Genomic DNA, 23819 nt, shown 5'->3' on the forward strand with positions numbered 1-23819 from the left:
ACCCCTCTGACCTTCTCAGCATGGGCATCTTGAATGGACCAGCAGGAAACCTTATTAAAACCAACCAAGAGCTGGAGCTTTTGCAACCTGAGAGTGGCAGTTTGCCGCCTTATTTAATCTGGATGGGCTGGGCAGCTGAGACTTATTTACTGACCTGGGGTCAGCGGTGGTGCTCCCTATCGTAAGTCTTTTTCATGGGGGCACTTCTCTGTCCTATAAATCCTGTGAAGTTCAGGCTTTAAAGGGAGCTGGTGCACTTTAATGAGAAATCTAATGCGGGTTCTACAAAGCTACACTTGTAATGTACGGAAAGCCTTATGTCTTCCTATGCTCAAACATCAGTCCCCAGCATGGTTCCTTTAGAGCATATGGAAGTTAGTTCTTTGGTGCATTTGTCAAATACTTATAAGGCAGCTCTAAAAAATTAATACGGACAATTTCAACTTCTATACTGATCTTATGAAGTGATGTAAATTTTAGGGAATCAAAAATCCTATTGATTCTCAGACAAATCTATATTAGTAACAAAATACCATGTAAAAAATCTAGGGCTGCTGTCAACTAAAGATTTTTCTGGTTGACCAGTAGTTGTTCATGTTAAGCTGTTTGTCGACTAGTCACACGTTTACTGTATATCAATAAACCATAAGTCATAGTAATGAGTAATTAATTGCCTATGTAGCACACAAATAATGTTTGCCACACAGCGCACCGGCATAAGCAATGATTATGAATGTATCAGGAAAAACAAGCAAGGAGACTGCCTTAACATTTTAATAATTCGTTGATAAACCATATGTGATGTATTTTCGCTGCAGTGATGAACTGACGATCTCCTCAGTGCTGCACCTATATTAATGTTTCATACAGATCACATCACCTGAGAATAGTTGTTTTCCATCTGAAGTGGTTTGTTTAAAAGAAGACATTTCGCTTTCTATATATAGGCCTATATTTCTTATGCCTAGTTCCGTTTTATTATTTGACGCAATCAAGTTCAAAGACCATGCTGAGACAGCAGAATGCAAATGCGCACCCTGTTTGGTTTCATTATTTTACAAAATCACAAAAGTTTTTTTTTTTGTTGAATTTAGCTGAATTGGTGAAATTTTGTAATGATTAGCATGCTAGCATAAAATACTGGTTTACCAAAAAGTTAAATCAAATTTCAAGTTTTCATTAATGGCATTTTTAATTCATGTATTATACTCTTTTACCATAAACCTTTAGCTACAGTCTAAAAATTGCTGGGTTAAAAACAACCCAACTTGGGTTATTTGGCAACCCAGTGCTGGGTAAATATTGGACAGAACACATGCAGGGTTATTTTGATTCAGCTGGTTGGGTTAAATGTTTTCAAACAACATGCTGGGTTGTTCTATTTAAGTAAACTGTTGTTTAAAAATTATTATATTGCTGGCTTAAAATGGACAGGAAATTTAAAATCCCACACAGATTTACTCAAAAGATAATCAAAAGATTAACATTTATTATTAAGCAAGAACGCATACAAAATACAAGACAAATTGAAACTATTTGGGTGTATACACAGCGGTTTTTATACACAGCCTTTTAGACAGAAAACAATGTAAAATTTAAAAGTAGTATTTTAATTTAACTGTAATCAACCATTCTCTGTAATTGCTTTTTACCAAAATAGTGCTAATTCTTGTGCAAGTGTGTCTCCGAAATCTGAGCCGGTGAAGGGCTGCTTTTCATGGAGGAACTATGAAACTCAGACCACCTCCTCGCATTTCACTTGTAGCTAAAAGATGCAGCATCCATACTTCATCGGTTGATAAAGTAGAAATTGCAAAAAAAAAAATTCTGAAATTTTCAATCAAATACTCTATGCCACCGACCAGCAAGTCGCAAATTAGCAATGGTGTTACTACAGCCTATTGGCTATTAAAAAGGTGCAGGTCCTTTCGATATGCACCACCCAAACATCTTGTTTAAATGCAGATATGAAGCAATTTCATGCGGCCTTGTAAAAAGTCTGGTGGGGAAACCGGTCCACCACAGTATGCTGGTCTCATGTCTATTTTCTCTGTCCCTTGAGAATTAATCTATTCTGACCAACTTGCTTTTGCCTTCTTTCCTAGGAAGTGTGTAGAGAGCTCTGGTGCCTTAGCAAAAGTAACCGCTGTGTCACCAACAGTATCCCCGCAGCAGAAGGAACCCTGTGCCAGACCAGCACCATTGAAAAGGGGGTAAGTCAGCATCCCAACATCAGAAAGATTTATGTAGTGGGAAAGGTTATGAAATGGCAGGTAGTGGGAAACGGACTCCTGACAGATGAGAGAAGAGAATGGCTCCGGGTGTGGCGTTTGTCCCTTCTCTCATTGTACCATATGGGAATAAGAAAGCCTATTCCCAGTGTTCACTCATGCACACAGTGTTTGGGTCATCAGTTCACATTTCTGCCGGTCCAGGTTAGAGAGACAGTACTAACAAAGATTAGAGTGGCCATTGTCCTCGTTGGTAGGATGGCTCTAGAGGAAGAATGGATGAGGACCACGAGCTGTCAGTCTTTGTTACCATTCGCTCACTGGATCTATTTACTGCCAAGCTCTTGTGCGTTGTCTTGGACAAGCAGCAAGCCCCAGGTTGAGCCACTGTTTTTTTTTAGCGGGTGGCGTACTTATGTTTGCCCCTGGCTGGGTCTGCATCAAAGGAATACGAATGTCAGCCATTTCTCACCCAGCGTGTAATGGAGTGGAGGCCCTGCCAGCTCCAGAAAGTCGAGGAATGGAAAGACAGAGAAAACGGGGTGACCACACATGCTTCTGAATATGCTTTCCACCAACGCCACTGATAATGAATTTGTCACGTCATAAAGAATGACTGTCGAACACTTCAGAAAGCACAATGCCAGAAAGCCGCCTATTTCAAGACAGATTATTCCTAATCTGTCACTGAAGACATTCTTCCACTCTTTGTTTAAATTAAATTAAATTAAAATTTAATTTATGCATTTAGGAGACGCTTTTATCCAAAGCGACTTACAGTGCATTCAGGCTATAAATTTTTACCTATCATGTGTTCCTGGGGAATCGAACCCCCAACCTTGCGCTTGATAGCACAATGCTCTTCCAATTGAGCCACAGGAACACTAAACACACTTTGTTTAAATGTGATGTGACAACATGAAATCAAAATGGACTCTATTTACTTTCTCAATAAATGCACTGATTTATCAGTGTTTTATAATAATAGTGACAGTAATAGTAATGTATAATATACTTTTAATGATATACTACTAGCCAATTTATTGTATCAGCATTGGCCAACACTGGGCAAATTAAAAAAATGGCCTCTTCAACAATCTGCTGACACTCTTGTCAAATGGTTATCAATTATTTATGTACATTTAAAATTGTAATAATTTTAAATACTTATAAAATAAAATGTAAGATTAAATGAGATTGTTGAGTTATTATTATTAAGATTAATTATTATTGTTATTTATACGATTAATGTAAAATGCAAAAAAGTTTTCCAGTATATTTTAAAAGTCCATAATTTGCTGAAAGACTCGTAAAAGGATAACAATTTCTATATTACTTTTTAAAATGAATTTAGGAAATTAAATTAACATTAAAATAGTGAATATGAATAAAAATATAAAATAGTTTTATGTATTCATTAATGTAGCCTAATGTTCATATTTTTTGTTTGATGTGTTTAAGTTAGGTGTTCATTTAAGGATTAAGTAAAAATACAGAATGCAGTTGCATCAAACAATGGTACGAACATCATTCAGTGTAAATTGTGATAATTAATTATTTATAATTATTAATAATCGCAATTACAATTTCAAGGGAATAATTGACATTTGATTTTTGTCATAATCGTGCAGCCATATTATATTATATTATATTATATTATATTATATTATATTATATTATATTATATTATATTATATTATATTATATTATATTATATTATATTATATTAATTGTTTGTGTGTATCAGCATTATATAAGGCACTTATTGCTATTATGTATCTATTAGTTATAAGCAATTAACCCAGTAATATATTAACAAATCATTTAGCAATAATTATCACAAAGTAAACCATTTTTGACCTTTCTCTAAAGTACCCATGCATCTCTTTCTTATTTATAAATTATAAAATGAATTATTACATTATTTATATTATGTTATATTTATATGTATTTTACATTATGTCACTTGTTTCTATATTATTTATAAAAAAAAATTAATTGTCAAGTTTTATAGAAGTGAGTATGAGTATGTGATGCTGCATTGGGACTGTTGTGCAAAAACAAAGTACAGTTTGTTAGGGAGCAGCATAATCATGCTGCCTACTTTTTAAACAGCCTTCAAAGCATGCGTATGATCCACTACCTTAAAATGATGCGGACAGAAGCCGCTCACTAGGCTTTACAGCAGCGTGTCTGTTAGATAAGACATTCTTTAAGAGGTTATTTTGGACCTGCCTGCTAGGGTCTTAGTAGACTACCCTGATTTCAGACACTGGTAGCTGAGGACACAGTCTTTCCCTTGCCAAGTTCTCTGTCTGCGGACGAGAGAAAGAAATAGAGTCTGAGAACAAGAACAAACCATCCAGATCCCATCCAGAGGGAGAGAGTGAGAAAGAGCCAGAACTTAACCTACTGACACAGTTGCACAGTGACGACAGTTTCCAGCGTCTCCGATCCCTGTCCTCGTGTCCCCCGGGCTGGATGGATTATGAGATCTTGCCTGGAGAAGATTCCATGTGGTCCTGAGGCATTACAAAGCCTTGAGTCTGTTTTTATTCTGGAGTGAATTCAGATAAGGGACAGTAGGTGAAGACGCTGTTTACACAAAACAAGATTAAGCCTAGAGACATCTCTCAAATGACAGCTGCGCTTTGCTTTGGCGGACATAACGATTACAATAAGCTTCATCAATCCTAACTGTAATAATGAGCAAGAGAATGTCCAGTAACACTTTACTTGAATTCTGTGTGGTTACACTTTATTTTAAGGTGTCCTTGAAACACTATAATTATACATTTACGTTCTGAGTAATATTAATTAACTACATGTACTTACTATATGGTTAGGTTTAGGATTAGGGTTTGGTGTAGCATGCAGTAATGCATTATTAATTGTTATTATATTAGTAAGTGCATGTAACGTGTAACTAGGACACCTTTAAATAAAGTGTTACTGCCTGTGTATATAATGCATTATAAAAAATATTTTATCAACTATGTCTTGTAATGCACCTCACAAACCAGTTATAAAACATTACAACTTAACTGTCTTACCTTATCTTTTTTTATTAAGTCCATTTATAAAACTCCACTTTGTGTATTATTGCTGTGACGTTAAATTGCAGAAAACTAGCAAGTTTGACATCCTTCTCTCTTCTAATAAATGTAATCAATCTCTGTATTTTTTTTCCTTCTTTTGGAAAAATGAAATGGATAAAGGGCAAATGTGAACAAAAATTATATATATATTTTATATATATATATAATTTTTCCAAATTGGGGAATACATAAAACGATTCTTCTTAAAGAGGCAAACAAACAAAGTAGTAGTAAATATTAGCATTTTATTTTTAAGTTTTACTATAAAATTTATTTACTATAAAATAAATGCATTTGTATTTAATACTAGGACTGCATTTATTTTTAATAATATTATCTCACACTATTATTTAGTTTATTTACTATTATTTAATTTTTTTTAACTAAATAAATAAAGTGTAATAATATTATAACTATTATTTATTCATTTTTTATAGTTGCATTTAATGGGTCACGCTATATGCAGTGTGAGGACCAAACCAAATCTCCAGGTTCTCTTATGACACTAGGCTGAAAAAGTTATGTGCACCCCTGATTATTAATATTATTATATTCACTACTGTAGAATATTTCCAACTGAGAACACTGGTAAAAAAAAAAAAAAAGTTCCATAGCATTCATGATGTACCAGTTTTAATCTAGAAATGCAAATGAAATCCTACAGCAGAAAAGATGATTTTCTAAGAACTTTTTCTTTAACGCTGATTTCTGGATCTCTGTGTATCAGTGGTGCTATCAGGGTGAATGTGTGACGTTTGGGACGTGGCCGCAGAGCGTGGATGGGAGCTGGGGACCTTGGACCTCATGGGGCGAGTGCAGTCGTACCTGCGGCGGCGGCGTCTCTTCTTCCATGCGACACTGTGACAGCCCAGCGTAAGTAGGCAAAGTAAGCCAGAACAAAACTGAACGGGTCCCTATTTAGTCCATCTCACCACAGCTCACACCTTCTATGCTTAAATCAAGACTGGACTCATAACACAACTTCAGTAAATACATACTATTTAGGTGCAGCTACATTTACTGGTGTTCAGTGGTTTTGTTTGTTTACTTTTTTGTGGGCAAAATCCAGTCATTTTAATAGGAATTCATGCAATCTTGAATTTTCTGTGAGGTGTGAGAAATATATTGCAATTTAGTAATGGCTTCAAGTTAGTCATGTGCATTCACTATTGGCCAACAGAAACCCTTGTGGTTCTGTGTGAATTGCTTCCTAAATCAAGTTATTGACAGTAGACTATGAACCTTTTTTACCCACAAACCTTTGCAAATGTGTCTGCACTGGTTCATTTGCAAATTAGTATGAATCAACCCAAGTGTTGCAGGTTCAGGTACACTACCAGTCAAAGTTTGAAATAATTATGATCTTTATTGTTTCTGAAAGAAGTCTCTTATGCATACCCAAGCTGGGTATTTGATCAAAAATATTAGTGAAATATTATTACAATTTAAAATATATTTTTTCTATTTGCATATATTTTAAAATAGACTTTATAAGAACAATTAATAATCAATGAGCATCAACAATAATTTGATAGGAAAAGGAAGAATTCAGCTTTGCCTTCACAGAAATAAATTATATTTAAAAAAATATTAAAATACAAAACAGTTATTTCAAATTGTAAAAATATTGGAGGATATTAGCTTTGGTGGACATAAGAGACTTCTTAAAAAAACTGTATTTTAACTGCAGGAAAAAAACATAGCATGCACAGGCACTGCATTAAACATATTTGTAATATTCGAGCTAAAATATTAAATGTTGAGGTAATGAGAAAACAAATGCTTAGGAACTCCAGGCACTGTATTAAAAATGTTTTTATGGTTTTACAGTAGATACCCAAAAATGAAAATTGTCATCATTTACTCACCTTCATGTTGTTCCAAAATAGTATTAATTACTTTCATCTATTAAACACAAAAGAAGTTGCTGGTAGCCTTTGATTTCCATGGTATTTTGATCCATACTGTGGCAGTCAATGGCTACCAGCTACCAGTTTCGTTTCCAACATTCTTCAAAATATCTTCTTTTGTGTTCAACAGAAGAAAGAAACTCATACAAGTTTGGAACAACACAAGGGTGAGTAAATAATGACAGAAGTGTCATTTTTGGGTGCACTATCCATTTAATATCACAACCCAAACTCAAGTTTGTCATGCCAACATAATAGATATTTGTTGATCTTGCCAGTTTCTCCAAAGATTTCATAGATAGCCTCAGGACCTCAAAATAGGTTTGGATGTAGATGGAGTTTAGGTTTCATTCCCGGTGGTTTCAGAAATGTCTATCTCGCGCTCTCGCTGCAGACAGTGGCAGGAGTGTGGCCGGTGTAATATGTAACACCTGTGTAAGATGATCGGCCCTTAAAACCTGGCTACCAGAGAGAAAGGAAACCCAAGCACTTCAAGCCAAGCTACCCTGGAAAGCATTCATTAAGAGCGGGCCCTGAGAAAACAGCACAACCAGCAGCTCTCAGTGCCAGACGCCCAGAATCACCTAAGCTTTGGCAAACCTCATTACAATGCCCTCCTGGGTCAAAATAACCTGCGGAGAAATGGCCAAACAGCTCAGCTGTTCACTGAGAGAGACCTGGATGCATACATCAAGTTTTTATAAGACAATGAGAAAAAGTGCACACTGACCTGCTGGTCATAACCACCTGAACAGACCTGGAGATCTGGAGCTCTCTGTCAAACAAACACAAATGGAAACTGCTTTTCATATTTGCTTGTGGCTTGAGTTTTCTGAATGTCCATTTATGGGACTGAAGTCAACCTTGATAGAACATGTGGATACTCAAGGGGCTTATTAGGGGCTCGGTTATTAATTATGGGGATTATTGTTTATACAATTGGAAATCACTGGCCTGAGGGGCACCTTGCTCTTTAACAATGGAACTCCATGTAAGGCTGAAATTACACATTACTTTTATATCTTTGATTTTAGCTGAAAGAAACTTTTAGTGATTCTACAATGCAGAGATTTTTTGCTTCTTAAATGATAGCGTCTGGATTGCGTATATTTAAAGGTGATAGGCATAAAGCGGAATTGAAAACATAAATATAGCTGCAAGCAGTGATGCCAAGCTTTAGAAAAACAAATTCATGAGAGCATGCATTTAAGTGCATAAATGTAATAGGACCTGTAATAGCACCTTGTTTTAGCATGCTATTGACTAAATGCAAATCACATGAACCCCTTGGAGGAGTTAATGACTGTTATCTTGAAAGAATTTTGGAAGATTATAAGTAAAACTGAAATAAAGTGTGTGTGGGTGTGTCTGTGAGATAGAGAGACGTTGTACTACAATATACAAGAATGTATTTACTCACATGTTTCAAATAATTTGACAAATCAAAATAATTTTGGTTAATGTTTGTAAGATGAGTCTCTAGATGATTGCATAATTTAATAATACCAAATTTCATGTGAATTGACTAATCTGGGGTTGAAAAACATGCTTGAAAAATTCGATATGGCATTTTATTATAACTTCCATGTTATAATTAATAATCCAATTAAATTAGAGTGGTAAATTAGCACGATTTATTGAATTTTTGTTTACAAACAGTTTCTCGAAAACTTCTATCGACCCTGCCTTTTAGATTTTTCGCTAATTTCATTAATCAAAAAGAAATGTAATTGCGACATTTTATCTCACAACTGTATTTTTTATTTTTTATTATTTAACATTTTTTAGAATTGCGAGAGAAATTGTGACGTTAACTCGTATTTGCAATCTCATTGCAATGAGTTTGTCTCGCCATTCGGACTTTTTTCTCAGAATTACTAGAAAAAAGAGAATTGTGAGACATAATCCCAGAATTGCAAGAAAACATTCAGAAGGGTGAGACAGACAGTGTTCGGAAAATGTTTTCTTTTTTTTTCTTTTTTTACACACATTAGCTTTAAACTGATCAGAGATCAGAACAGAAGAGCAAAGTCAACGCAGATCTGAAAGATGGCTGTATTTGTGTGATCTGATGACGTGATCTGATCTTTTGAACACTAAACTTCTACAGACGACCTGGAAGTATGTGTTTGCGTGTTGAGGTTGAGCTTACTGGACCATTTGCCCTGCTCTGCTAAAGCAAATGCAGTACAGATGCTGTCCGGTGTTGACTGGAATGGCGTGTTGATGCATTTTTACCTCGATTCGCTCTCTCTCATGATGGTACCTCATGAGCCTTTTTATTCCTCCTCTTTCAGGCCGACAGGCGGAGGGAAGTACTGCCTCGGAGAGAGGAAGCGCTACAGATCGTGTAACACTGACGTGAGTTACAGCTCTTCGTTTTCTTTGTCTGTCAGCAGAATTATTTCGATTTATTGTTTAACATGTCAAAGCACCTAGTATTGTTTATATAATTACACTTTAAAATAACAGTTTTCTATACAATGTATATTTCTATACAATAAAACGGTTAGTTTACATTTATTTTTAAAATGTAATTTACCCCCGTCTTTAGTGTCGCATGGCTTCCTGTTTCAAAGGAAATACACCAGCACAGGATTTTATGGGGTCTTTAAGGTGAAAATTGAGCTCGTCAGGCAGCCTTTCTACCACAAATCTTAAAAATAACAGTCAAGCACAAGCAGCAAATGTGTACTTTGGAGAACAAACAGCACCCCCAAGCACTGAAAATGAACGTGCGTTGTCCAACACAAATGTGTTGTGGATATGCTCTATTGGTGACATCCGATCAGATTCTGAGGGCTTTCGACAGCAGCCCAGCGCTAGTTCAGTACTTATTAAACAACGACCCCATCACAGATATAATGTAATTAGTTCTTTGACCTCCTGGAATCCAAACTGAGCTTTTGAAGGGGACAACCAAGGGTTGAGGACCACTCTCTGGCGTGTTTATGTGGGGCATTCCAGCGTCTGGATTTATTATGGCTGTGGCTTTGAAATTATTAAGTCATTGAGGATATGGCCCCCCTGTGGCTCTGGTTCCAGCCACGGCCATTGTTCAGTACCAAGCAAAGGTCTGCTATCATTTGTTTTACTTCTCAAAACAATGAGCTAATCCGCACCCCTTCGCTCACTGCTGACTCCATGATCCTCCAGTTTACATGGTGACTAGGGTTAATAACAGTGCTGCCATGGAAAGAGGCCAAGTCGAGTCGCATATTAAAGTTTAATTGGATTTAGGGCAATAATGTTTAAATAACATTGAAAGTTCATTACACAATGCACATCATGTTTAACATCATTTTTTTATAGAAGGGTTTATTATTATTATTATTACAAGAGGCAAATGTGATCATGTGTATTCACAAATGAGTCAATTCCATCAAAAGTATGTTTTTATTTTATTTTTAAATTTAATATTTTACTTTTATTACCCATTTCCTAGTAGTTTTGTTTCTTTAACTTCTCAAAATCTAAATATAGATTTAGATATATATTTTTACAAGTTTTTACAGATTTAACCTTTTAGTTTAATCAAATATATATTTTTATTTTTAGACATTTATTACTTTTTTTAAATCAAGCATTATATGTATATGTAAAAAGTTGTTATCCGAGTGTAAGCAGTATCTAAATGTTTGAATGCCTCAGTGAGCACAGTTGGTTTCTGTTATCACAAAGAGTAAACAACATCAACATTTCTGAAACTGCCATGAAAATATCGTTCATTAAAACTAAGTTGAGAATGGAGTAGAGGTGCACCGGTCAACCATATCAAGAGCTCTGCACAACATCGACCTGTGTGGGATTGTGGTACAAAAATAACCATTACTTAAAATGAACCTTGTGCAACCGTGTCTGGAGTTTGCCAGAGAGTATTATGTCAACCAATGGAGAAAAAGATCATGTGGTGAAATGAGACCATCAGAGTTTTTAGCCAAAATTAAATATAATATGTCTGACTCTAGTGCCCAAATAAGACTGGCCACCTCAAAAAACATCCCCTACATTACCAAAACTCTTAAAAATAAAGACTCCTAATCGGCATATGTGGTTCCATGGAGAACCTTTAACATCCGTGGAATCTTTAAATTCTGCAAAAGGTTCTTCAGAGTAGAAAAAAGAACTGTTCACTAAAAGGTTCTTTGGAACCACAATGTTTCATCTGACGGATGGGAATCTGTAACACTATTCAATGTTGTTCAGTGTAGGATCAAATGAAAGTATTATAAATACTCTATAAGTTGATGTAATATAAATGAGAGTACTATCTGAAAGGCCTCAACGGTTCATTCACTGCCAGTTATTTTCTTGTTTGATCGCAGGCTTGTCCAGCAGGATCACGTGACTTTAGGGAGAAGCAGTGTGCCGATTTTGACAACATGTCTTTCCGTGGGAAGTACTACAACTGGAAGCCGTACACTGGAGGTAGGTTCCCAGCCCAGCACCCAGAGCGAAGTGCTACAGAGGGAGCCGCTCTCTCCCACAGCCTTCCCAAAGTCTGGGCTTCAGTGACAGTGTACATACTGGCTTGCTTTGTGTATCCTGCTAACACCAACACTGTGGAAGTCTCTTTGATGGGCTGAAAATTCTTCAGATTCCAGCTAGAACACCATGTATCGCTAGTCTGTGTGAGTGTGTGTGTATGTACACAGTTTCTCAGAGAGATCAGATCTGTAAATAAAAGTGTGACAATTAGACCTGTCAATGTAATGCAATAGTCCACCCAAAAATTAAAATTCTGTCATCATTTACTCACTGTCTTGTATGACTTTCATCTGTGGCACATAAACGTACTTATTGGGGTGTTATTTTGTACTTACTTTACGTATGTATGTATGCATTGATTGATTGATTGATTGATTGATTGCAATACAGCAAAAGTCAATGGAGTCTAATGTTGTTTTGGACCCCACTGAATTCACTATATGGAACAAAACCGAAAAGAAGAAGGAAAGAAAGAAAGAAAGAAAGAAAGAAAGAAAGAAAGAAAGAAAGAAAGAAAGAAGAGTCATACTGGTTTTTGTCAACAATCTTTTATTGCAAATTATTACTTATTAAAAATAACTTAAAATAGTAAATATAAAAAAATATATATTAGTAATTTAACACAAACAAGAGTGTAAAATTGTTTAATGTTTATATAAATGTGTATGTATATATATGACAGCATGATTAATTAATATTTACCTTTTTATATTTATTATTTACTATTAATTTTTAGTATTATTTGAATGTTTAATATTTCCATTTTATATTTATTATTTAATTTCATAAAAATAGCGATAGTAATTTAATATCAAAATAAAACAAGCAAGACTTTTATAAATTGTTGATTCAATGCTTTCATCTGCTCTGTGTAATGTTTACAGATGATCTTCACTTGGGAGCTTTTCTCAGAAAATTATTGTCATCCATATAACTGTATAATCATATAACTGTATTTAATTAATAACAGTGAAAATCAAACACTACCACTACCTCCCAACATTTTACCCCATTGTGGTTTTATTAAATCTTTCTCTGATGCACTTTCAGACCTCTTTTAACAAAAAAGTGCAGCCAGAAAGCCTGAGGGAAGGGTGCATTTCTTGTTTACAACAAAATGGCCCGAACCCAATAAACAAAGAAAAACGGCAAGAGATCGAGAGGCATTTCCAAAACATTCTGACAGGAAGTTCAGGGTCGCCTCAATCATCTCCTTATCTCTCTGCCCTGTAATAAGCATGATCATTACCAATTGTTTGGCTCTTAAAACTCATTTTGGAGGTGAACTTCGCTTGTAAAGTCTGCGATAACCTTTGTGAATGTCTCCATGATTTTTGTTGGCAGCTCTGTTAATCTCTCCCCGTGTCTTTGCAGTAATGATGTCAGGCAAAACGTTCAGATTCCACTATGAGTAATGCCTCTCTTGTGCTCGAGTGCTTTGACTGGATTGTTAATATCAACAAAGGCATAAAAGAAAACCGTGGGCCCTGTCTGAGAGCCCTGGCTCGAGACAGTTGCAAGAAAAGCAGTCTGCGAATCACTTATCAATGCACTGGTGAGGCGAGAGACTGACTCGGTTATTGCGTACAGATTCTCGGTTTATCGCAAGACATAAATCGTGGCCGCCTCTTTGACACTGCTGGGCCGTGAAGGAGTTCTTGAGGACCTTGGGACACATCAATAACCTGACATCAGTTGTTTGACGATAAACTCACTGTGTTTGTCAGGTGGAGTGAAACCGTGTGCGTTGAACTGTCTGGCTGAGGGCTACAACTTCTACACCGAACGTTCTCCCGCCGTCATTGACGGCACGCGCTGTCAGGCCGACTCGCTGGACATATGCATCAATGGAGAGTGTAAGGTGAGTCTACACCGGCAGTGCCTGAAATAATCTAACAATGTACTGTAGTAAGTACCATGCCATTTTATAGTGCTTAAAAGTCACATCCCAATTCCCATATGCATTCAACTCACTCAAGACACGAGTGAGGGACAGTAGTTCTGAGATGTTTATTACATCTTGATTACATCTGTTTGGCATGTTAGCATTAGCATCTAGCTAAAGTTCTTGCATATCGTTACCTAAAACCAGAAAAATAAAATTTGTGGTGTGTTTGGCCTTTTGTACCCTTTTTTATAACAACTGAAAAAAATTTAAAGAAGAATAGAGACAAAAGCATGCAATGGTGGGTAAAGCACGCAAGATCTGCCACAAGTATTATATTATCAGGCCTGCTTTTGCATTCTATTTTCAACACACTATTGTTCTAGCGCACTGCATACTGTGCACTATACACTGACTGCTACTATTTAAGGCAGGACACTACAGACAACAACATTGTTTTATCATGCACAGGTCTGTTTTGGGATTTTTGCTTCCATAACTTGGAATGAAGTCATCTAAAATATTCTCTAAAATAGCATTTATTGTATTACGTGCATCATCAAATTATTTGTGTGATTTTTTTAAAGTGAGTATTTTCTCGTGTACTGAGCCAGAAATGTCCACTTCAGCAGCACTTACAAGCACCAAACATATCTTTATTCTGAAGGGTTTTTCAAGGAGTTTGTTGATTTTTCTTTTGCCTGATTTATAACATTTTATGCCTGGAAATGCGGTTCAAAAACATTCACTGTATTGACCTATGGTGCCTTAAAAGATAGTATGCGAAATAGAACATTAAATTCTAAATAGATGTTGCCAAGAATAGATGTTGCCAAGAGAAATATTTCAAGAAGTAGTGGCCTACATTGTTGTCGAATGACATTTTATTTACTTGTTTTTTAGAAACTAAAAATAAGCGCTCTTGGTAGCATAAGCACTACCAATGTCATAAGTTTGATTCCCAGTGGATAACTGATACGTGATTTGGTATAAAAGCATCTGCCAAATCCATAAATGTAATGTAAAAATGTGCAGAGTGGCTTGTTTCTACAATATTTCATAGATTTCTGTTTTTATGTGGCCCTTGTGGTCTAAATGTTGCATTATCTTTGTTTATCAGACTTTAACGTCTCCAATGTAGCCAATCACTAACACAGAACAATTAAGCCTAAATAAAGGCTGGTGTTGAAGGGGCTGAACCTCTTATCAGGACAGTACAGTACATGTGTTTTCCCAAGTTAGTTAAAAAGGCGGGTGAGCCGCTTGAGAGTGATTTTTAATTCACTTACAATACCATTTGTATAACAAACCAAATTTATGTAATAGTGCTACACTTTGTTTATTTTTGTGTGAAAATGGATTTTGAACTCTGTGTAGAAAAGATTTTGTCTAGAGTTCAGTATTTGTTAGTCTCGCACATTGTTGTCCGCATCCTTGATTTATGTGGTTTAAGATACTATTTTAATTGATCCCCGAGGTTTCCTCTTTGATCTGATCTGGAGCGATGAAATGCACACAATGTTCTTTTAAACTCAAAGGAATCGATCTGTGCTGCACCCAACAACCTCTCATTGCGTTTTGGAAGAGATTCTTACCGTTTAATAATAATGCAAGTAAAGGCATGCACAGGGGTTGCAGAGGGAATATCCAAAACAGTAGTAATCAATCTTATGTCTAGTCCAGTGATTCACAGCTGGTCAGTCAAAACCCAAAAATGGGTCACCTGTGTTTTCTGAGCAAGGGGAAAACAATGTTCAATTTAGTTCATATAATGCACCCTAGTGAAAAATTTATTTTGTGCTTAATGCACTTGAATTCGTCACAACATTATAATGTGAAATGTGAAAAATCTTTAAAAATCAAAAATAATGTTAAAAATGCATAGTTCAAACATAATCATATTGATAACAGTGTTAAATTACCAGTGTTTGTTTTAGTTTTTTAGTTTTTTTAATCAGCATTGGATGGAGCTAACTAAAATCAAGCATGCACAATTAATTATACCATATCAACTGATACTAATAATTAAAATACATATAGATATCCACAATATTGGTGGTAAACCAGTATGGTACTAATTTAGTGAATATTGCAATTTTTATACATCAAAGGTTGTGTGTCCAGTCAGGCTCAATGGTATTTTGGCACAAATTCACCTGTAATTAGTTTGAAGCCAGTCAAGTTAGACAAATGCCAACATGGACAGGTTGCGTGACATGCCCTCATGAACAAAACCATTCAAGATGAAAGAAAATTTGACACAATATGAATAAACCTGGTTTGTGCCGACCACAATGTGTTTTGTGTGGTGAATTATTGGCTGCCGAGAGCATAAAACCAACAAAATTCAATTGACATTTAGAAACAAAACACTAGAAATATAAATACTGTTACTCATGCTTCTGCTATTGTTTATGCACATACAAAAATGTCAATTTTCATAATCAGCCTGTCATATCAACAAATTTCAGTTTGATTTAAAGGATATTTTTATTTAATTTTGTACAATGCTGTAAATAATTTTGTTGCTGTGTTGATGTCCAGTGTAAAATCACGGTCCTGAAGCAAAACCAGAACCATTCATCTTTTCATGTCATATTCTGACTCAATACAGCTGTGTGGGAATGACATGTTTTTCTTTGAATCAGACAGTCACGGTCTGAGAACGCCTCGACCATGTTCCCCTGCACTGAAACACCCTGCCTATGTGTCTTTCCAGCATGTTGGCTGTGATAACATCCTGGGCTCGGATGCCAAAGAGGACAGATGCCGTGTGTGCGGAGGTGACGGCAGCACGTGTGAGGTCACCGAAGGACTGTTCAACGATTCGCTTCCCAGAGGAGGTCAGGAGGTCACTGATTGTACACTCATCATCAATAACACATATTCAATATTTTACCATTTCACCATTTTGTATGAGCAATTATGACATGAGAAGGTGTTAAACAGCCTACTAGGTAAGTACTGGAGTCAAGTCAAGTCCACTTTATTTATATGTCACTTTTAAGCACTATTAAGTAGGAAAATAGTGTGTCAATAATACAAAATGACAATAGTAAACACTAAGTTTTCAGTTAAAGGCAGGTCAACATTAAATTCAGTGATGTCATTATCCAGCTCAGTTCAAATAGTTTAAATAGTATCAGTGCAATCAAGTCGACGATATTGCTTGTAATTAAGTGACCCCAACTAAGAAAGAGGCAACAGCAGCAAGGAATCAAAACTCCATCGGTGACAGAATGGAGAAAAAACCTTGGGAGAAACCAGGCTCAGTCGGGGGCCAGTTCTCCTCTGACCAAACGAAACCAGTAGTTCAATTCCAGGCTGCAGCAAAGTCAGATTGTGCAGAGGACTCATCTGGTTCCTGTGGTCTTGTCCCAGTGTATTGTAAAACAAATATCGGAAGGTTTGATCACAGGCCGCATTGAACCATGAACTGGAGAGTTACTAAAGGTCCCCTCAGGCAAAATCGAAGAATGAAATGTTGTGATGTCATTTGAGCAAAATCAGGCCAAACCAAAGTTCGTTTGGACTTTGTTTCTGTACTTAGAAACAGCTTGCCAAAGCTAACTTTCCAGAAAAGTTAGCTTCAGTTGGTAAACACGTTTGAACTACCATTGATCTGAAGCAATTACGCAATAGGTAGGTGTGATCCACCTTGACGTGGAATGCCAGGTTTTTAGCTTTGTTTTTGACATTGTTTGTCTACTGTCCTCAGATGTTATATGTAATGTACATGTATTTGCATAGGTATGACAATTATCTGTAGAACCAACATTCTTGCATGCCATGTTTGGTCGATTATATACAATGCCTGCATGCTATCATTCAGACTGTTTTCAGCAAGCATGAAAACATTTGAAAACCCTGGACATTTCAGGTCATATACAAATCCTGGCCAGGGCATGTCTGGGAAAAAAACACATATGGTCATGCTGCTTAAAAGCAATGCATTGTATAATGTGCTGTATAAATAAATGTAATGTGCAAATATCCACATCACAAAGATCAGATGCTTTCTTAACTGCTGTTTCTCACCACTGGGTTTTTTTGTTGTGTGTATATTTTGTGATTGAGTGCACAGAACAGACTTGCATTAGTAACACAAGTTACGTAATCAGATTCCTTTTTTTTTTCAAGTAACTAGTGAAGTAACATATTACTTTTAAATTTACTAAATTTACTTTGCTTCCCATTTTTTGTAAAAGATATTGGGAGTTAAGTGTAGAGCCACTTCCTTTGGCCTGTATGAAATGGCATTTACAGTTGTCAAAAATATTACTTTTGGGTTATTTAAAAACAAATAAGCGAGCCCAGCCCAGGTGACGTAATTCGTTACTTTCTATAAAGAGGAAATAATGCATTTAGTTACTTTTTGTGAAGTAATTCAATAGCCGCGTTTACACTGTCACTTCTGGTGCTTGATCGTGCCTCGTCTGGGCTTCCTCTGGGCCAACGACCAGGGTTTTTTGGCCCGACGAAAACCTTGGGCCAGAGCGGGCCATCTGGGGCTAGAGGAGTGGTTATGAACAAAGACTGAGTTTCTCCGCGTCTGGAGAGCTCAGCGCTGCAGATCATTTCAGAAAGATAACAGCTTTAACACCGGTATTAAAAACTTTTGAAAATAAGTTGAGCTCAGAACTCACTTTCAGTCAGCAGAGAGTGTTTGAAATAACTTGATCCGATGTGGATTATAATCACTAAACAAGGCAGAAATATTTATAAGCGATGTAAAAGACAATGCACGCTAAACATTAACGTTACCAGAGTAAACATGGTAAATGCAACCACTTGGAGAAATCAGACATCAGCTTCTTATTCTCTATCACAATCGTGTATTTATTTAGTAAGATATATTATCTGTCATAGGTCTCGTTTCGAGAGTTTGGCTACACGTTTCCTATATCATAAAAATATAATAATGTTTTTTGTTCGGGAGCTTTTATAAAAATATAGATATTATCATTCATTCTAAATGTGACGTATATAGTCTACTGTGGCTACAAATAAACAGAAACGGACTCGACTGAATAAGCAGGCTATTTTCATAAGCGTTAAAAATAAATAAATAATATATATATATTTCTGTTTGATTAATGTCTGTTTAATAAAGTCCTGATAAATTAATTCATTATGATCAATGTATCACTTATTCTATAGTAAAACATTGATGCTTTTGAATTTGAATATTTAACAAAGCATGCAAACAAACGGCAGCTTTTATCATGTTCGTGTGTGATCGCGCTAGTTCCAGTGATTTATTTCTTAGTTTTCTGATAACTTGTCTTTGTTGGTGAAATGATGATTATTCCTGAGAGGCGTGTAAAGGGCGGATTTTAGGATTTTAAGCGCAGCGGAGCTTCAGGCTCGACTGTGGAAACCCTGTGCTATTCTGGCCTCGGTGCTACTGGCCTGAGGCTATTAGCCCCACCCGGCCCGTTTTAAGCCCTGGCTCGCACTGGCCCGACAGTGGAAATGCGGCTAATAATGTTATGCATTACTTTTAAAAGTAACTTTCCCAGTAACACTTTAGTATAGGGACCAATTCTCACTGTTTACTAGTTGCTTATTAGCATGCCTATTCTTAACATATTGGCTGTTTATTAGTACTTATAAAGCACATATTCTGCATTGCTACCAAATGGCAAACGTCTTTTTAGCCCTAAGTGAAGAACAAGAAAACCCCTATCTTAAGTATATCAGGGTCTTAAGATGTCCTGTCACCACTAGGTTTTGAGCATATGTTTAGGGCAATTGTCCCTACAGTCAGTGTTCATATTGCATTGAATTTCTGACATTTCTGAAGCTGTTCAAAAATTTAAAGTACAATGTGACAAAATCCACAAGCCACTGCTGAGCTGTATGAAAGAAGAGGAGCACCACGACCAATCTCTCCCTTTAGAATCCCATTCCAGAGAGTGCACGGCACGCTTGCCAAACGCGACAAGTTTTTAATCGCTTACCACTAGAGAAATCCCACTTGAAGAAAGCACAGCACAAGCGAGTGGAGGAACGCATTGTCTTTTTGGCAGTGGCTCCTGTCAAGGGGCCAACGGGTGCTTTGGCCAAGCTTGACATTTTTCATGGAAATGCAGTTTTTTTTTTTTCATCAGACAACCAATGATAAAGGTTTTGTTTTTGGGTCAAGAAACAAGTTGTCAAAATAGAAGTGGTAACACAATATATGAGTATTAATTGCATCATCCAGTGAGAGAATCAATAAAACCTGTAATATTGCACACATTGTCGGGCCACATCCAAAAGTACTCTCTGTAGTAAGGGACTGTTTTCTCCTTTTAAGGTATAGCTGGTAAATCATCTGAAACTTTAAGGGGGAGTTAAGGGTGCGTTGTAGATCCTTCCCTTGTAATGAATTTGCTGTTGCTAAGTTAGTTAGATTTTCTTTGAACATGCTGGGATTCTGTTCAAATTCTCCTTGTCTGAATAGCTTGCAAGAAACACTAGATGCAACTAATAAGAATTAGTCATTAATAAGGTATAAAGATGGGTTACAAATTAAGATGTTCTCGGAAGTAAAAATGCATGAAAAAGTTTCAAACAAAACTTTTGATTTTCTTTTTGGAATAACAGAGTTTGCACAAATTAAATAAAAAAAAATTTCAAAGTCTTGTGGTTAGATACTCAAAAAACAGTGTAAGATGAGACACTGAATGTGCATGCTGTAGTTTAGGTGCTTTACTCTAACAAAATGCTAATGCTAATGGAAGCACAGCATGCTAATTTAAGGGACACTCGTGATGCTAAAAACATGCTGCTAAAACAATATGTACATGTATGTACATTTACAGACAACTACAAATTGTGCTGTTATATGAGCGAAATTCAACTTTTGATTCATTTTCTAAACCAAATTGTGCATTTTGTAGGTTATATGGAGGTTGTCCAGATACCAAAAGGATCGGTTCATATTGAAATCAGGGAAGTGGCCGTGTCAAAAAACTACATCGGTGAGTGTTTGTATTTATCTTCTTGGAAGCTTTGTTCATGAAGCCACACTAGGTACAAAAGTGGTGAAATTGTTTGTTTTAGGCTTTGTTGTGGATGTAAATCTGGATCAGTCTCACAGCCATCCTCGCTCTCATGTCTTATATTTGTTCATTGTCATGATTTTGCCTTTTGTCTTTTCCAAACCGCAAGCTGAGTAAAACCATCTCATGGTTCTCAGCCATGTAACTAATTAAAACAATCAAACAAGCGGGTCCAATTAAGTTGTTTTGAGTGCAAACATAAATATAGCTAGTGTGTATGACAGCTTGTTGGGTTTTGTTGTCTATCATGTTGATGCAGAGGTTTTTTCTCATCGTTTGAAAGGAAGATAAGTTGTCTGATGTTCTAGCACAGCGGTGGCCAACGTTAGTGCCAAAGGGCTTGCGGAGCAACGTTTTTAAGAAAATTGTAAAACACATTTTGTCTCCTTCAGTCGTTCACATGCATGCCACATTTGTCAAAATAAACACATGGCCCTGTTTAAAGTGAGAATCTTTTGAAATGGCCGTGAGATCCTTAATGTCTTACAAATATTTGGCTAATAATGAAAGCAAGCTTGCAGAATTGGTTCATTTGATGTTTAACATCAGTCAGTTCTTTTAATTTCGAAATAAAACAACTGTCTTGTTATCTTTGGTTGGTTTTGCCCAACGTGTCATCAGTTTGAGGGCTTACAATTCCATTATTTTCAGTTATTTCAGTTCAAAGAAGAGGTTTTGAAGAACTCTTTCATGTATGGTGAATGCTTGTGCAGTCATATCAAAACACGTAATGTCACTTTTAGTTAAAAGATTTGCGAGAACCAATTGCCATTTGGTATCATCGATATCTTACCCTGTTATGACACATCTTGACACACTATGTTTAAAATTTGAATATTAAGTATTAAATTTGACTTAAATTTGACTTTTCACACATGTACAAATCATACTGTTTTTATATTGCTTTTTTGTCCCGTTTAGAGCTAGTCATTACTTTCATGCATGGAAAAGATCAGTTTAAACATTCTGCCAAATGTCTTCTTTATTGTTCTCTGGGGAAAAGAAATTCATGCTCATTATTTTCTTTTTATTTAATTCACAAATGATAGTGTGCTATCATTTTTAAAACTTTAGCCAAATATTAGTACCAAGATAATATTTAGCTATTTGGAGCTGCCCAATGTGTAATAAAACATCCTAATCTTCAATGTTAGTGTTTCCATTTGAAAGATTTATTAAAAGTACCATTAATTTCTTTGTTTGAAAAATACTTTGTGTATGTTTAAGAAAAATAAATGGTGTCTTTTTGAGCTGGAGTGAGTAAAACATATCTAGGTTGTTCTTTTACAATTTGGCCCCATCTGAATCAAGAAAAGACTGAATATTTTGAGGTGTGTTATGCTTTGAGATGAGATCTTTGTTTTGACAACTGAGCAGTTACGGTTTCGGTAACGAAAGAAGACTTTCACCTGAACTTGGTAAGCTAGATCTCCAAGCTGCACAGCGTCTGAAAGTGAGAGTGAAAATTGCCCATGACATCAGGAAGCCTGAGCTCCTCTGTAAGACGATGCTCATCATGTTGATGAATGACAGCGATGACATCACTCTCTCTGCTTGGCAGCATCAGGCTCGTGTCAGGTTATTAACTGGAGCTCTCGCTTGTCACAGCTTTGAAATCGGAGGAGGATGACTATTACATCAACGGAGCCTGGACCATCGACTGGCCCCGCAAATTTGACATTGCAGGAACAGCCTTCCACTACAAGAGGCCGACTGATGAACCTGAGTCACTTGAAGCTTTAGGGGCCACCATTGAAAAGTTGGTGGTTATGGTGAGTCGAACTTTATTTACCATGAAGGATACAGTAGTGTTTTTAGTGCTGGTGTTTTAGAAGTATGTGTTCGATATGTTCAATTCAATTCAATTCAAGTCTATTTGTATATTGCTTTTTACAATACAAATCATTACAAAGCAACTTTACATAAAATTAAGTTTCTACAATATTTAGTAGTAGCTTATCAGTGGTGACTGTCAGTTTGTGCGCGTATGACAGGATTTTTCAGAAAAATTAATACAAGACGTAGTCAGCCAGACGATGAACATTATTAACAGCAATTATTATATGACGCAATCACACTTGTAGCAATATTTGTTAGTTCTGTTTGTTGATTCAGCGTTAGCATCATCCGAGGTCCTCTGAGGGGTCAGCATCATCTCTTCTCAGGTGTTCTGGATCCAGACTGGATCTTGTGTAAATCCTAGTTGCGCAAAACATAGAAACAAACAGAAGCATCATTAGCATACAGTAGCTGCTGTACCAACAAAGTAAAATTAATTAGTTTAACCCAAGCTAAAGAATGAGAATGCACATTTGATCAGATGCAACTACACTCACAATTTAAGAGATACTTTATTCGAATGCTTGGCGAAAGAGATTTTTTTAATCTAGATTTAAACCGAGAGAGTGTGTCTGAACCCCGAACATTATCAGGAAGGCTATTCCAGAGTTTGGGAGCCAAATGTGAAAAAGCTCTACCTCTTTTAGTGGACTTTGCTATCCTAGGAACTACCAAAAGTCCAGCGTTTTGTGACCTTAGGGAGCGTGATGGATTGTAACGTGGTAGAAGGCTAGTTAGGTACGCAGGAGCTAAACCATTTAGGGCCTTATAGGTAAGTAATGATCATTTGTAACTGACATGGAACTTAATAGGTAACCATTGCAGAGACTGTAAAATTGGGGTAATATGATCATATTTTCTTGACCTGGTAAGGACTCTAGCTGCTGCATTTTGGACTACCTGTAGCTTGTTTATTGAAGATGCAGGACAACCACCTAGAAGTGCATTACAATAGTCCAGTCTAGAGGTCATGAATGCATGAACTAGCTTTTCTGCATCAGAAACAGGTAACATGTTTCGTAGCTTGGCAATGTTTCTAAGATGGAAGAATGCAGTTTTTGTAACATGGGAAATATGATTTTCAAAAGACAAGTTGCTGTCTAATATAACACCCAGATTGACTGTAGAGGAAGAAGCAGTGCATCCGTCTAGTTGCAAATTGTAATCTACAAGATTCTGTGTACTGTTTTTGGTCCAATAATTAATATCTCTGTCTTATCCGAATTTAATAAGAGAAAATGATTGGTCATCCTATCTTTTACATTTTTAACACACTCTGTTAGCTTACATAATTTAGAAGTTTCGGCTGGTCTTGTTGA

At 36.3% G+C, this 23819-nt stretch overlaps 1 protein-coding gene across 1 annotated transcript in view; it reads left to right on the forward strand.

Annotated features, from left to right (window-relative positions):
- Positions 1–23819, forward strand: part of adamts6 (ADAM metallopeptidase with thrombospondin type 1 motif, 6) — an 86497-nt gene that overhangs the window by 40085 nt on the left and 22593 nt on the right. The window contains exons 12-19 of the mRNA XM_059538995.1: positions 2106–2213; positions 6057–6202; positions 9537–9600; positions 11565–11667; positions 13455–13588; positions 16332–16455; positions 20500–20580; positions 22270–22433. Of these exons, the coding sequence (XP_059394978.1) occupies positions 2106–2213; positions 6057–6202; positions 9537–9600; positions 11565–11667; positions 13455–13588; positions 16332–16455; positions 20500–20580; positions 22270–22433 (924 nt within the window). The remainder of the gene's footprint in view (positions 1–2105; positions 2214–6056; positions 6203–9536; positions 9601–11564; positions 11668–13454; positions 13589–16331; positions 16456–20499; positions 20581–22269; positions 22434–23819) is intronic.

The sequence above is a fragment of the Carassius carassius genome, chromosome 45 (genome assembly GCF_963082965.1).
Source record: "Carassius carassius chromosome 45, fCarCar2.1, whole genome shotgun sequence".
NCBI lineage: Eukaryota > Metazoa > Chordata > Actinopteri > Cypriniformes > Cyprinidae > Carassius > Carassius carassius.